The following is a 16,225-nucleotide window of genomic DNA, read 5'->3' as shown; positions in this document are numbered from 1 at the left end:
AAAAATCAGTAATAGATAGACACAGAACACACCAAAATTGGTATATATCAGGACAATACTTACGTCCAGGAAGGGTTTGTATAGAAATCCAGTTTGTAGCATTGCCATAGCCAGCATTGGTGCTGGCAGCCACTTGGAATCTATACCATCTAAATTTCTTTAATCCATGTATTGTCTCTTCAGTTAGGTCAGCTTCATAGAGGTATTGAATTTTTTGATATTCAATACATTCTTCAGATTCCCATTCTTTGCATTTTTGAGCACGGAGTTGAGTGATAATCTTATAATTTTGGAAGTAGCCAAGGATAGAGTCAGGTCTTATCCACGTCAATGTTGCACTAGTTGACTGAACGTTAGAAAAAGCAATATTTGTGGGAACACTGGGAACTAAACATTAAAGGGAAAAATAAAAATACAATTGCAATTACCAAACATTTGTAAGTGAGAGGAAGAAATTAGATTTAAAAATATTCTATTGCAATGTACCTAGTGGAGATCGAACACTACAGTACTTAGATTAAATCCTCATACTTAATGAGCAGAAGTTAAAGGTCCACTGGCTCAGAAGGATAGCGGACAAAACCACTGCTTCTTTTAAGTCTAATTTTGCTCCATAATCTAATCATAAGTGGCTTATATTAATGTACTTTGGCTTCCTACAGAAGCAAAATTTTGCTTGTACAAAAATAATTTGTATGTGGGACCAGCAGTTAGTGTAATGGCTATGTCGCTGGACTCCCACATACTTGACTGCGGTTTGTGTCCTGGACCCAGTGGCTTAAAACTCATGCTGGGCACATTTGCATGCGTGCCCAAGATCCCGAGAGGAGAATGGAGGAGAAGGGATTGTGGTGTGGCCATCCCCCCTGGGGGGTGATATTTTGCTTTCTGTCTCTCTGTCTCTCTCTGTCTGTCTGGCGAGTGCATGCGCCCTATAGCAAAAACCTCTCCAAAAAAAAAAAAATTGTATGTTCATGTCATCCTGAGTACTTCTTTAGGTATGATTTTATTTTTAAATATTCATTTTCTAAGGAAGATTTTTTTGAGAGGTTTTTGTTTTTGTTTTTGTTATTGTTGTTGTTGGGTTTTTTTGTTTGTTTGTTTGTTTGTTTTTTGCTACAAGCCACCAGGTCCAGGACTTGAACCACACGCTACCATGTGAGAATCTAGCATTTCAACCACCATGCCACCTGCCAGCCTCCAGAAGGATACTTTTCACACTTAAATGTCTACATACACATAAGCATATCTTATATATGGTAAACTAATTATCAAACAATTTAAATAAACAAGATGGCTAAATGAATTTTTTATATAATTGATTCATTATTATTTTATCATATGTATAGTTAAAGTAAAAAAAGTCCTTTCTAGGACATCATCCAGCACACTGATATTAATCCACAAACTAATGTATTTCTATATCACCTACAATCACCTGGCACTACTTGTATTCACTGGTTAAATTTCACAGTAACCATTGGTTTACTAACTACATATCATGTTCAGGCTACAAGTCTGTGTCAGGCATTTAAAATATAATGCAGCTTATGTTCCGTTTTCAAGAGACAGCTAATGAGGTACACTAGCTGAAAGAGCAAATAATTAAGTGGAAGACACACACAAGAGCACAAAAGGAGGCAAGATGGAGGACGTGCTAGATCTTCATGAGACTGGGGCGAGGATTTCACCATGGATGAGGATGGGGAGGAGAGCATCCACAAATTGAAAGAAAAAGTGAAGAAATGGAAGGACCATGGCTTTGGCTCTGAAGAAGCATCCCAAGCACAGATGCATAAGGATTATGACAGCATAGAGCAGGATGGCAATGAGCCTAGACCACAGTGCTCTGTTGAAGGCTGGATTCTCTTTGTCACTAGAATCCATGAGGAAGCCACTGAAGAAGACATCCATGACAAATTTGCAGACTATGGGGAGATAAATATCCACCTCAACCTGGAGACGAGTAGAGGCTACTTGTAGGGATATACTCTATTAGAGTACAAAACATACAAGGAGGCCCGGGCCACTATGAAAGGACTCAATGGCCAGGATTTGATTAGATAGCCAATCATTGGACTGATGTTTTGTTCTGGGTCCACCCAAGGGCAAGAGAAGAGGTGGCTGAAGACATAGCAGAATTCCAGACCAAGGACATTGACAGGTTTTCTGTTGTCCAGGTGTTTTCTCCAGGATTCTACTTGACCATGCAGCCTTGGAGAAATAGGACTGGAGTGGTACTGACTGTGCTTATATTTAATCTCTCACTGTACCTGCTTAGTGTTTCATTTGAATTACGAATAAATGTCTCATTTTTGTTTTCTACATTTAAAATTAAAAAAAAAAAAAAAGAACGAAGTGGTATCAAAACTTTTCTGTCAGGGGCCAGCAGATGGAGAAATGGTTATGTTGCTGGAGTCTCACATAGTTGCCTGCAATTCAAGTCCAGGACTCAGTCGCTTGAAACTCATACTGGAAACATGTGTGTATGTGCCCAAAATTCTGAGAGGAGAATAGAAGAGAAAGGATTGTGCTGTGGTCATCCCTCCTGGGGGATGATTTCTTGCTTTCTGTCTCTCTGGTGAACACACACTCCTTGGAGCAAAAATCTCTCTTAAAACAAATAAAACAACAAAATTTTCTCAGCTATGTCTTGCTCTGTATATCTTCAAGGATCTTTGCTAAAGAGTGAAATGAAAAGAATGATAATAAAGGTTTATATAGAAATTACACAATTTCTGAAAATTATATGTTAATAGTTATACTTAAAATATTACAATTCAGAAAGCCCATTCATTCCTAAATATATCATTAATTGAACATTTAATAAATATCTAACGAGCACATAACAAGTGCAATTACTAGTGTAGGTGCTGGAAATACGGTTTTTGTTTTTTTTTTTGGAGAGGTTTTTGCTATAGGGTGCATGTGCTCGCCAGAAAGACAGAGAGAGACAGAAAACAAGAAATCACCCCACAGGAGGGATGGCCACACTGCAATCACTTCTCCTCCATTCTTCTCTTGGAAGCTTGAGCACACACGCACACACGCCCGGTGTGAGTTTAAGCCACAGGGTCCGGGACTCAAACCATGGTTGACTACATGGGAGTCCAGCAATATAGCCATTACACCAACTGCTGGTCCCTGGAAATACAATTTTAAAAAGTCAAAACTCCCAGGCCTTGTGAAATTTACATTCAGAGGGATGCTATATACTAGAAGAATAAGTAGTATTATATATAGTATTTTGGATAATCAGTATTATGAAGAAAAATAATAAAGTCAAGCAGGAGAGAGAGTTTCAGAAAAATTTGCATTTATAATTGGGTGGTCGGACAAAGTATCACTGATTAGAAGACATTAAGTTCTTGATGAAGGTTAGGAAGATAATCATGCAACTATTTCAGAGAGCAAAATCCTTAGCAGATTAAACGACGTTATTAAAAACCCTAGGTTGGAAGCATGCCTCATATATTAGTAGAATAACAAGGAGGTCAGCGTGACTAGGAAAACTGAGGTCTGAGAAGAAACACTGAAGGCCGGATTGTATACAACACCAGAGGATGTGGTTATGACTTTTCTTTCAGTAGAGGAGTGACATATTCTAACATGTGTTTTCACAGAGTCACTCTGACTACTACGCTAAGAATACACAGAAAGGAGACCAAGGTAGAAATAAGGAGAATAATTGATGGTCTAACCACGGTGGCCTGGACCAAGACAGTAGCCGAAGAGAAAAGACACATTCAGAGCATGAATATAATTGAAGGAGAGGTGACAGATTTTTCTGATATGTGATGTATGAGAGAAAGGAGTTGAGAGTAACTCTAAGGTCTTTCAACTGAGCAAATAGAAAGATGAAATCACTATTCATCAAGAAGGGGATGATTGCGGGGGAAAAAAATAAGCTTTGGGGAGACAGATTAGATTTTGAATATGTTAACTTCAAAATTCTCCTCAGATGCCAAGAAAGTGGTGTCAAATAGAGTAAGTGGCTGCTTGAGTCTCAAGTTCTGTAGAGAGAAGTCAGGATTTGAATTAACATTGGAATTTCCTCTTAAACTTTCAATTAATTTTCTGCAGACCTACAGCTTATATATTTGCCCAAAACTGTAAAAGAATGTGTAAAGCAATGGAAAACAATGAGTAGATTACATAAGTCATATGGTCAAATTCAGTTACTCTGTTTTCAAATGCTAATATTTCTAATCAAATCTTACGGCATTTAATTGGACAATAACCTTAATATTAGCATTGCAGGGCTAGCCCGTGGCATGGAAGTTAAGGCAGCTGGATCCCATATGGCCAACTGTGAAGTTCAAGTACCAAATCAATTGGATTGAAAAACATGCCTGGGCACTTGTTCACATATGTCCAAAATCCATAAAGTAGAGACAAATGGAGGAGAAGGGACCATGATGGGACCATGCCCCAAGTGAGGTGCTTTCTCACCTTTTCCAACTTTCTCTTTCTTTCAGATCACTGAATTTGAAGTAAATTTAGAGATCATCTTAGTGAAATTGTGTTTTTATGTCTACAAATGTCTCCCAAGATTTCTTGTTCGAAATCTCTTTATAAACTAAATGATGTATAGTGATTGAATGTCTAAATAATAATAAATAGTAACAATAAAATTAACTTTTAAAAAAAGAATATGAAGTTGTACTTACAAAAAAAAATTCTTGTTCCTGTACCCACAACTTCCGTTTATCCAACCAAACACTGACCTAAATATAGATGGAAAGGGATATTTGCTGCTGTAATTAAGAACCCAAGTCAGGAACCAGCCAATGGTTTGGTGGTTAAGGAGGCTGGGTCCCACATGCCCAACTGTGCAATCTGAGTTGGACCTGCTCACCTGAGAAACACTCTGAGCATGCACGTGTGTCCAAAACCCCAAAAAGAAAAATGGAGGAGAAGGGATTGTGGCATGGCCATTTTCTATGGTAAGTGCTTTCTCACATTCTCACACACACTCTCTCTCTCTCTCTTTCTTCACCAGCAGCACCCACTAGCAAAATATAATAATATAAATCCAACAGCCCACTTTAAAATAGAGAGATGTCCAGTGGGCATGACCTTACAGCATGATTCCTTTCAAAGCAGAGCATTTCTTTCTGGCTGGTTATAGAAGAGAAGGTAAGAGTCATGAAACAAGATGGATTCAGTGTACCAAAATTTCTCTATTGCTGGCCTTGAAGAATGATGATGAATGCATGCTATCTCTCAGATCTGAAAACAGCCTTTTGCTAAGAGCCAGACAGGAAATGGGGATCTCAGCCCAGTTTTAAGGAACTCTATTCTGCTACAACCAGGTGAGCTCTGCAGAGGACCCTGATATTCACAAGAACGTGTAGTTGACCAACAACTCGATATTACCTTATGAAACTAAGTATAGAACCCAGGTACAGAATGCCTAAACTTTTCACCTATGGAACTACAAACTGAGAAATAGGTGTTATTTTAAGCTGCATTTGTGATAATTTGTTATGAGAAAAAACATATGACCTCTCTCTGCAAAATGACAAATCACTACTTTATCCAGCCTCATGGTAATACATAGAGCAAAGGAAAACTTAAAATCTTCAAGGACTTTATTTTAAAATTTGTTTTCAGATAGTCTTATTAGTTTGTACAGCCTTCATTAGTTTGGACTGCATATCTACTTTCCTATAAGACTTAGTTCTACACTGCAAACCTATCACTGAGAGTTCTAACATATTTTATTCTCCACTGCATTATAACATTTTATACAGAACATCTAGAAACATTTTTCTTCTATATCTATATTAATAAAAACATTGAGCAATACCCCAAAATATGTATATTTAATTGTTATGTACACATAAAAATACCAGTCAACACATTTTGTTTCCCAAGATCTAGACTAATGCTAGCAACAAAATCATAATTTAATAAACTTTTTTGAATGTATGAGCAAATGAATACATAGTATAACATGGGACTTGATTTGGATAGATGGTCAGGAAAAGCTTTTCTGATGAATTATATCAGAGACTTGATAGGTAAGAAGGTGAGCTTAATTTTTCTTTAAAGATAAGATTATCATATAAAAAGCATTGAGCTCTGTTACGATTCAGAAGGAAAAGAGAGCTTGGCACATGGGAAATATTTAAAGAAGTCTTCCAGGTCCACAAGGAAATATTAGGTCATTGGGAAAGTTGTGACATATTTTCTATATTTTTCTATGCAATAATGCATCATGACTTTGCCAATGACCTAATAGATGCAAAGAGAGAAAGTTGGATATAGAAGCTGGAATTACATCATGTTGATCCTTCTAGACTAAATTCAAGAATTTTTGTTTTATCTTAAGTGCAATGGGGAGACCTGCAAAGTATATGTAGCATTTTAATTTTCATTAGAATCTCACATTTGGGCTGGCCTGTGGCTTGGTGATTAAGGTGACAGGATCCCACATGACTAGGTGTGCAGTTCAAGTCCTGGAGCAGTGGCTCGAGAAAAGTCCTGGACACCTGTGCATGTATGCCTAAAATCCCAAAAGGTGGAAGAAATGGAGAAGGGATTGCAGTGTGACAATGCCCAATGGAGGGTATTTTCCATGTTTCTCCATTTCTCTCTGGTAAAAATTAAAACAAACAAACAAACAAAAATCCCCGACACTCTGTTCTTTCCCCATGGGAACCAGCGAGTATGGTCCAGACACTGCCCACTCTTTCGGGACTACCAGCAATCACCCATTCCACATTTCCATCTCCTTTCTTTAGGATGTGCTAAGTCACTATAGTGGGAGGAAAAGAAGGGATGTTCATTATCCAATCAACTGAAGAAGGCAGAAGAGGTAGCCCTTTACTGATCCCATTAAGAGAAATTACTAGGTATCCATGAATATAAGTTCAACTCTTTCCAGCCCCAACAACCACCACTGTTTGATTTTAGAAAAAGAAGACTTTAATGAAAAACTTTGCTATATAGTAAAAATTTTCAGAAGATTAATTTTTGTTTTGTTTTGCTTTGTTTTGCTATAGGGCACATGCACTCACCAGAGACAGAAAAAGTGAGGGAAAGTGAGAAATCATCCCCTAACAGGGGATAGGCAATGAGATATTCCCTTCTCCTCTCAGGATTCTGAGCATGCCTCCACACACACCAAGTGTGATTTTCAAGCTGCTGGGTCTGGGACTGGAACCACATGGGAAATATTTAAAGAAGTCTTCCAGGTCCACAAGGAAATATTAGGTCATTGGGAAAGTTGTGACATATTTTCTATATTTTTCTATGCAATAATGCATCATGACTTTGCCAATGACCTAATAGATGCAAAGAGAGAAAGTTGGATATAGAAGCTGGAATTACATCATGTTGATCCTTCTAGACTAAATTCAAGAATTTTTGTTTTATCTTAAGTGCAATGGGGAGACCTGCAAAGTATATGTAGCATTTTAATTTTCATTAGAATCTCACATTTGGGCTGGCCTGTGGCTTGGTGATTAAGGTGACAGGATCCCACATGACTAGGTGTGCAGTTCAAGTCCTGGAGCAGTGGCTCGAGAAAAGTCCTGGACACCTGTGCATGTATGCCTAAAATCCCAAAAGGTGGAAGAAATGGAGAAGGGATTGCAGTGTGACAATGCCCAATGGAGGGTATTTTCCATGTTTCTCCATTTCTCTCTGGTAAAAATTAAAACAAACAAACAAACAAAAATCCCCGACACTCTGTTCTTTCCCCATGGGAACCAGCGAGTATGGTCCAGACACTGCCCACTCTTTCGGGACTACCAGCAATCACCCATTCCACATTTCCATCTCCTTTCTTTAGGATGTGCTAAGTCACTATAGTGGGAGGAAAAGAAGGGATGTTCATTATCCAATCAACTGAAGAAGGCAGAAGAGGTAGCCCTTTACTGATCCCATTAAGAGAAATTACTAGGTATCCATGAATATAAGTTCAACTCTTTCCAGCCCCAACAACCACCACTGTTTGATTTTAGAAAAAGAAGACTTTAATGAAAAACTTTGCTATATAGTAAAAATTTTCAGAAGATTAATTTTTGTTTTGTTTTGCTTTGTTTTGCTATAGGGCACATGCACTCACCAGAGACAGAAAAAGTGAGGGAAAGTGAGAAATCATCCCCTAACAGGGGATAGGCAATGAGATATTCCCTTCTCCTCTCAGGATTCTGAGCATGCCTCCACACACACCAAGTGTGATTTTCAAGCTGCTGGGTCTGGGACTGGAACCGTGTAGTCAGTAATGTGGGCTCCCATCGCCTTAACCTCCTTGCCACCTGCTGGCCCTTCAGCAGATTAATATTGTTTCATAGACTGGTATTCTCCATGTAAGTTTTTTTAGAGAGGAAATGGTCTTAATAGAGTAGTACTGTACTTTGACAAAGAAAGAAGGTCTATGTAAGAGTTACTTTTAATCTGGCTATGGAAAGCATAAAAATGTGGGTTGCTGATTATTTGACGGGCATAATGATGTGATACTGGAACATACTGCTACTCACTAAGAGTTTGTTCACTGTGTGAATAAATTACACTTCATTGAAACAGTCCTTTGGTTTTCATGTGGTACAAATCTAGTTTGCATTTCTCAATCAAATGTATTTATAAATATAAATCAGGAATAAATCTCATCTGAGGCCCCATACATAGTATAACTCAGACAATTTTTTTAAGCAAAGCCTCCTGAGAAATATTTGTAAGCAACCGTCAGTAACTCTCATTTAATCTAGCATCTTCTCTTTTGATGAACTGTGTGTTGAACTAGAGTATTTCAAGGCAACTGCCCTATTGAATTACAGATACAAAAAGGATTACACTCATTTTAGCATGGAGAATCAGATTTCCATTCTTTAAGAATGACCAAAAACCTCAAATTTTTTTCTGTCCACAGATGGTACTAATTTGAACACATCATTCCATGCTTCCTGGAATAATCACACAGCTTGCTTAGATTTTCTAAACATGACTGAACTGTGATGAAGCGATCAACATTAACTGCCAAGGTATTCAGTAAATTACATTTTTATTCATAAATTATTATTATCAGTAAAATACTTACATTATGGTTGAAATGAAGATCTTAGATCTATAAAAGATTTGTTACAGGCTTAAATGCATGCCAGTTTTTAGTGACTTTTTAGTAAATTTTACTTATAAGATAAGAATGTGTATAAAATGCAATTGCTCTGTAAACTTCTGAATATCAGTTATTAGAAGTGGCCAACTTCTCATGATAGAATTCTGTTGGGAGCTGGTATTGATTTGTCACTGCCCTGGTCAATATACTAACACAGAAGACCACATTTCATTAATTAACTCTTTGTGACTATGTATCTTTATCTTCATGTTGTACTGTCTCTTAAGCAAAAGGTGTCTAAAAATTTGTTTATAAAGCATACAAAGATATGAACATAATCTTTCCTAGACTATAAGGAATAATTTAGTTCTAGAAATTTTAAATACCTTACCATCCCTTTGAAAACACACACACACATACACACACAAAGTCTAAGAATATGCAAATAAAAGTGCATTTTGCTAATGCTAATATAGTTAAATCAATGTAAAAATTGAAATTCCTGCAAAGTGCAAAATGCACTTCAGCATAAACAGATACACATTTTATACTAACTTGAATTTAATCAATAGAATCTAATGAACATTCCAATAGAGTGGTGTGGGTAGGTTACAAGTCTTAAAGCATATGTTCCTTCCCATGTATAATATTATTATTTAGTTAATAGAAACAACTACAAAGAGGTAATAATGACCACAGGAAAGGCTCATTGGGCTCTACCCAGAAAAAAATCTGCCAACTGTAATTTGAAAGAATAATTGAGGATTAGTAAAGCTGTGAAAGAAAAAATATTCAAATTGGTTGAATGTAAGGGAGACATGTAAATAGCAGCAAAATGTCAAGGGCTGGAAAGCACTTTGGAGCAAAATCAGCTAAGGTAGTAAAAAAAAGGTGGGGTGAGTAATCAGGTGTGGTCTTACTAAAAGGCAGAAAAAGTTTTGAGAGAGAAATTTAGATGACTTCTGTAAGCAATAAAGAACAACTGATTGAGATTCATTGAAGTATAGGTTTAAAGAACCTTCATAAAGCTTGTTGATACAAGAAGTAAATAGTATAGAAGCCGTTTAGATATTGTATATATGAAATATAATTTATAGTGATCTGGCAGATTAAGAATAATTAGCAATAGAGCCAGAAGCAGGTAAAATGGAATATTGGCACTATGTGATGATTTGTTGAGTAAAGAGAAAACAAGAATAAAACAAATAGAATGAACCAAGAAATTAGGTTAGAAAGAAAAATGGATGTTGTAGCCTTCCAGAGAGGGGTTATGTATTTGATTCTGTTATAAAATATAATTCAAGGGAAAAATCGAGGCCAAATTTCTGTGACCATGAATAAAAACGAATTAAATTAACAAAAATTTTCATCTCTGCTGCTGATATATTTCTCCTGGAAAAAAATCGACTTGAAAAAAGGTATCATGGGCCCACCACAGCGGCACAAGCTACTAAGACACTAAACCCTCTAAATGCTGCAGGCTGAGACCATTGAAAGGCCTGGGTTTGATTCCTGAAGCAAGCAAAAGACCAGTCATGGTGGTGTGTGCCTTTCATCTGGATGACTCAGGAGGCTGAGGCAGAAGGATCACAAGTTCAAGGCTGACCTGGGTAACATACTATGTCCATATCTGAAAGACAGCCAGCTATAGTTGTGCCTACCTGTTACTCCAAAAGGGAGGAGGAGGCAAGAGGATAGGGACATGAGACCCTGACTAAAACTAGAGGGTACCATATAATTTAAAAAACAATGTCCTCGACAACATTCTTACATGCAAATATTAAGGATGCTTAACTCTACTTTTTATAATGTCTCTAGTGTAAATGGTTAGAACTATTTCCAAACACTTTTTAGTAAAACAACTTTCAAGAGGTTGTAATTATGAAGTTCAGGTATGCTGTTCTTGAAGAGTCCTGAATGAATCCAGAGAGATTTTGGAGTATCTGGAACAGCATTTATGAAAGTGTGCCACACATACAGGGTTGGTACCACAAAGCTGAGGCTATGGAACGACACATTTTTATTAGTATGCCAAATTCAATAACTTTATAAAGAATGTTATAATGAAAATGTTCTTCATGTTCATGGAAAAGAACTGATCGAAAAACCCATAAACAGAACTGTGATTTCCTAAACATTTTTAGGAAACTGTGATTCCCTAAATTTTTTTATAGGGCCCATGCCCTCACTGGAGAGATAGGGAGAGATAGAAAGTGAGAGATCACCCCCAAGGGGGTCATGGCCATGCTGTAATCACTTCTGCTCCATTCTCCTCTCAGGATTTTGGGCATGCACACACACGCACCAGGCTAAGCTGGGTCCAGGACTCGAACTATGGTAGACTATGTGGGAGTCCAGTAACATAACCATTACACCATCTGCTGGTCCCCCTAAACATTTAAGTTTTTGCTTCAAGGGGGCCATTAGGTGGCATAGTGGTTAAGGCACCAGATTCCCACCTGGATGATACTTTTTTTTTTTTGAGTACAGACCTGTAGCTAGAAGCTCACACCTGGCACGTGTGCGTGCATGCCCAAGATCTCAAGAGGAGAATAGGGAAAAAGAAATTGCAGTGCAGCCATCCACCCTGGGCGGTGATTTTTTGCTTTCTGTCTCACTGTCTATTTTTGTCTCTCCAGTGAGTGCATGTGACTTACAACAAAAATCTCTCTAAAAAAAAGTATCTGTTTCAATATATGTATAAATGAACAATTGGAAGTCTAGAATTCTTTGGATCATAGCTATAATAATGTTAATTTTTAAACCAAGTATAATTGAACACATAACTATAAAAATATCTCAATAAAACTGGGGGGGGAGTCATTTTTTTTTAAGAACTCTACAGGGGAAACTGGCTACACAACATTCTGTTTGGAGACAAAATGAGTTGACTTCATTTATATAATCATTCATTTTGATAGCTCTCTCTAGCAAGTTATCACAAGAGACTATATAAAAATGACAACTTTGATTGCAAGCAGTGTATTTGAAATGGTTCTCAGGGAAATAAATAGGCAGTCTTAATGATCTATTAAGATCACTCTTACGATACCTGAACACTAAATTGAGCTACTGACAGTGATAAAGAAATTGTGAAGATACTTTTGTTGTGGAATTCCCTGAAAGATAGGTGTGAGGAAATAACATATTAGCTTCATGTCTTGTTAGCGGGATAAATAGAAATATCTTGGAAGAAGTTTCTGTTAGCATAACAGATCAGGTAAAACCAATCTAGGAGATTGACCCTGTCTCTCTAAGCAATTGAAAGCATGAGCGTGAATGGCTATTTGACGGAAATGCTCATGATATTCCAGCAGCAGATGATAAAGAACTGAATCTTCAATCAAGGCAATAGTTAACGGGCAGTGAAGTAGAATGGGTAGAACAAGATCAGAAGCAGCTCAGGTAAGTATATGCTATCTGGAACACATTGATAATGAATATTTATTACCTAAGTGAACAAGTGAAAAAAAATAATGGATGAGTGGATGGCTGAATGGATAAATGAATTCAAGAAGAAAAGTACCACCAATGCTGACTGTAATTGAACACTACTTAAAAGAGTTTCTCTCTTATAAGAACTGTGGCTGTATAGAAAAAACTTTATTGATTAAAATAAAAGGATTTAAAGTCTGAGAAAAAAATCATAAGAGAATAAAGAATCTGACAGCAGAGAAAAAGCAATAGAAGAAAAAGATCAAAGGATGGTGTGAGGTTGGGGACTACATGGCGTAAAGTAGCCAACAGGAAAATCCTTGATTGCCAAAGATTATTTTGAAGAGAATTATTTCATTTAATTTATTAGTCCACTTATTTATTGCATTTTTTTTAATTGACTAGAGAGAGATTGACAGAGAGAGAAAGTGAAAAAGCAAGCCACCAGGTCCAGAACTCGAATCGCAGTCACCATGTGAGAGTCCAGTGCTCTTAACCACTATGCCACCTGCAAGTCCCGACTGCCAAAAGATTTTTAAGGATAAAAATATCTAATGACGGGACCAGCAGTTAGCATAATGGCTATGCTGTTGCACTCCTATGTAGTCGACCACGGTTCGCATCCTGGACCCTGTGGCTTAAAACTCACGCCGGGCACGTGTGCGTGCGTACCCAAGATCTCGAGAGGAGAACAGAAGAGAAGGGATTGTGGCGTGGCCATCCCCCCTGGGGGGTGATTTCTCACCTTCTGTCTCTCTCTCTCTGTCTGTCTGGCTAGCGCATGCGCCCTATAGCAAAAACCTCTCCAAAAAAAAATACCTAATGACTAATTTACATTATATATATCATTGTAATGTAAACTCCTCTTAAATGTACAAGGGGACTTCAAAACATTTTCAGGAAAAAAATGTAATTGAAGTAAAAGCTTACTTTGGTGCAAAAAGTGAAATGATTCATAGCTTTTTCTTTTTTGAGAGGTTTTTGCTATAGGGTTCATGTGCTCGCTAGGAAGACAGAGAGAGACAGAGAAACAGAAAGCAAGAAATCACCCCCCCACCACCCCGCTGGAAGTATGGCCTTGCCACAGTCCCTTCTCTCCATTCTCCTCTCGGGATCTTGGGCACACATGCACACCTGCCCAGCATGAGTTTAAGCCATCAGGTCTGGGACTCGAATTGTGGTCTAATACATGAGAGTCCAGTGACATAACCACTATGCAATCTGCTGGTCCCAGTTTTTTCATAATACGTATCTTCCATAAACTTTCTGAAGACCTCTTGTACCTCTTACCAAATGTCCATTAAGACTATTATATACAACAATGTTCAGTGTGACTAGAATTTTTGTCAAAATCATAAAGGGAGCTCAGATTCATATGAAATGTAGTGTGCATAGTAACCACAAATTTATAACGAAATATTCTAGTTCCTAAATAAAATAAGATTGAGGGATTCCAATTTAGTCAGAGCTCATGTCAAAATAACCTTCCCATGGATAACAACTATGAACTCAGGAAAAGGGATTAAACAGTTGTTTGCTTGAGGTGTCAGAGAAGGGGGTATGAGGCTGCAAGAGTAGTTGGAAAAGGAAGGAGCCACCGAGGGGTTAGACCAATACTTGAGGTCTAATCTTTCTTGTAATCTCATATAATCTCTCTCTTTTCCTCTCTCGTTGACAGAGGGTACGTGTACTCACCAAAAAAGAGAAAGAGACATCCTCTCATGGGGCATGGTCATGCCCCAGTTCCTTTTCCTTCTTCCCTACAGGATTTTGGGCACACACACAGGGTATATTTTTCAAGTTGGGATGAGAACCACAGTTGACCATGTGGGATCCTACTCCCTATGCACAAGGCTGAACCACTGCACAACAAGGTCAGCCTGAATCTCTTAATTATGCATGCATGATGGAGAACCAAGGAGCACGGTAGAAAATGACAGCCCGAAATCTAAGAAGAAATTAGAAATTTTAGTTTTGCCAATGTGGAGGAGACAAAATTTGGAGTTTAAACCCCACCAAATTGATAGATGGGTAAACAGCTGTCTTGTTGAAACCTCAGAAGGGCTACCCTTTTATTAACTCAATGTCCCAGGACTATGAAATTCACTCTATAAATAAGGGTGAAACCAAAACAAAGCATTAAATGACATATTCATGAGATGATAATTCAGTAATTTAATGGCCCATTAGAATAAAAACCAATGCTCTCCAGATTTTCTGCAACATATCACCAACAATGTCCAGTATAAGTTCAAAACTTACAAAGGAGGCATGAAAATTACTAGAGACAGAAACTTTCACTCTGTCAAGAGGAAAAAGTGCTAAATAGAAATCTCACAAGATATATAGAATTGGGAAATTAGTGGAAAACAATTTTAAAGTAGCTATTATAAATTTCTAAAATTCATCTTATTTTCTTTATTTTTAAACTTGCTATATTCATGGTGAGAGGGAATGAGAAAGCAAGCTGTTAGATCTGGTACTTGAACTGCAGCCAGCCATGTGGGTGGGAGTCCAGTACCTTAACCATCATGCTACCTGCTGACCCATATTATAAATTTTTTATTTGACTTAATGAGAAACATGATCATAAGTAGAAATCAAGCAGGGCTCTCAGAACAGAAATGGAAATAACAAAACTGAACTAAAGAAGTTTTATAATTTAAAGTATAATATCATAAATAAAATGCTCACTGTTTGTGCTTAACACCAGAATAAAAAAGACAGAATACAAAGTCAATGGACTTGATGAAAAATCAATAGAATGTCTCCAATCTGAAGAACAAAGAAATAATAAGGGAAGAATTTTAAAAGTTTCAGTCACTCATAGAATAATATTCAGAAATATGCAATTAGAATATGTTTTAAAAGCTTCTAGAACTAAGAAGTAAATTTAGCAACATCATTGTACGTATTGTCAATATAAACAATCAATTATATTTTTATATTTTGCATCAAAATGTTAACTAAAATTAAAATAACTTAAATTTAGGACAGCATAAAAGCATGAAATACGTAGGAACTAGGGCCAGCCCTATGGCATGATGGTTAAGGCAGCTGTACCCCACATGGCTGACAGCATGGTTGGAATCCCAGATCTGGCAACTTGAGAAACACACCAAAAAAAAAAAAAAATCCCGAAAGGAGGCAGAAATGGAGAAGGAATTGCAGTGTGACCATTCCCATTGGGAATGTTTTTTCTCTCTTTCTCAGTCTCTTTCCAGAGAGCATACGTGACCTCTAGCAAAATTAAAACCATTAAATTTAAAAGCATTGCCAAGGAAATTAAAGAAGACTTTAAGGATGGAGAGATATAACATGTTCATGTATAATTCAGTACTGTTAAGATGCTAATTCTTGGGCCAGCAGGTGGTATGGAGGTTAAGGCTCTAGCTCCTACATGGCTGACTACACTGTTCAAGTCCTGGACTCAGTGGTTTGAAAATCACGCTGGATGTATGTGTGTGCATGCCCCAAATCCCAAGGAGACTGGAAGAGGAGTTTTTGTGTAGCCATTATCCCTTGAGGGTATGTGTGTGTGTGTGTGTGTGTGTGTGTGTGTGTGTGTGTGTGTGGTGATTTCACTCTCTCTTTCTGTCTTTCTCTAGCAAGCGCACATGCCCAATATAAGAAAACTGAAAGAAAAAAGGCAATCCTCTCTTAACTCAGATATAGAATTGCTATAATTCCAATGAAAATACCACAGATATTTTAGGTAAGTTA

General features: G+C 37.4%; 1 protein-coding gene and 1 pseudogene across 1 annotated transcript in view; one reads left to right on the top strand and one right to left on the bottom strand.

Annotated features, from left to right (window-relative positions):
* PTPRQ (protein tyrosine phosphatase receptor type Q) overlaps window positions 1-16,225 on the bottom strand; it is a 246,341-nt gene that overhangs the window by 104,879 nt on the left and 125,237 nt on the right. The window contains exon 26 of the mRNA XM_006142866.3: window positions 64-387. Within this exon, the coding sequence (XP_006142928.3) occupies window positions 64-387 (324 nt within the window). The remainder of the gene's footprint in view (window positions 1-63; window positions 388-16,225) is intronic.
* On the top strand, window positions 1,646-2,161 carry LOC102484958 (RNA-binding protein 8A pseudogene; annotated as a pseudogene).

The sequence above is a fragment of the Tupaia chinensis genome, unplaced genomic scaffold (genome assembly GCF_000334495.1).
Source record: "Tupaia chinensis unplaced genomic scaffold, TupChi_1.0 Scaffold000085_1, whole genome shotgun sequence".
Classification (NCBI taxonomy): domain Eukaryota; kingdom Metazoa; phylum Chordata; class Mammalia; order Scandentia; family Tupaiidae; genus Tupaia; species Tupaia belangeri.
This window is presented reverse-complemented; position numbering and strand designations above follow the sequence as displayed.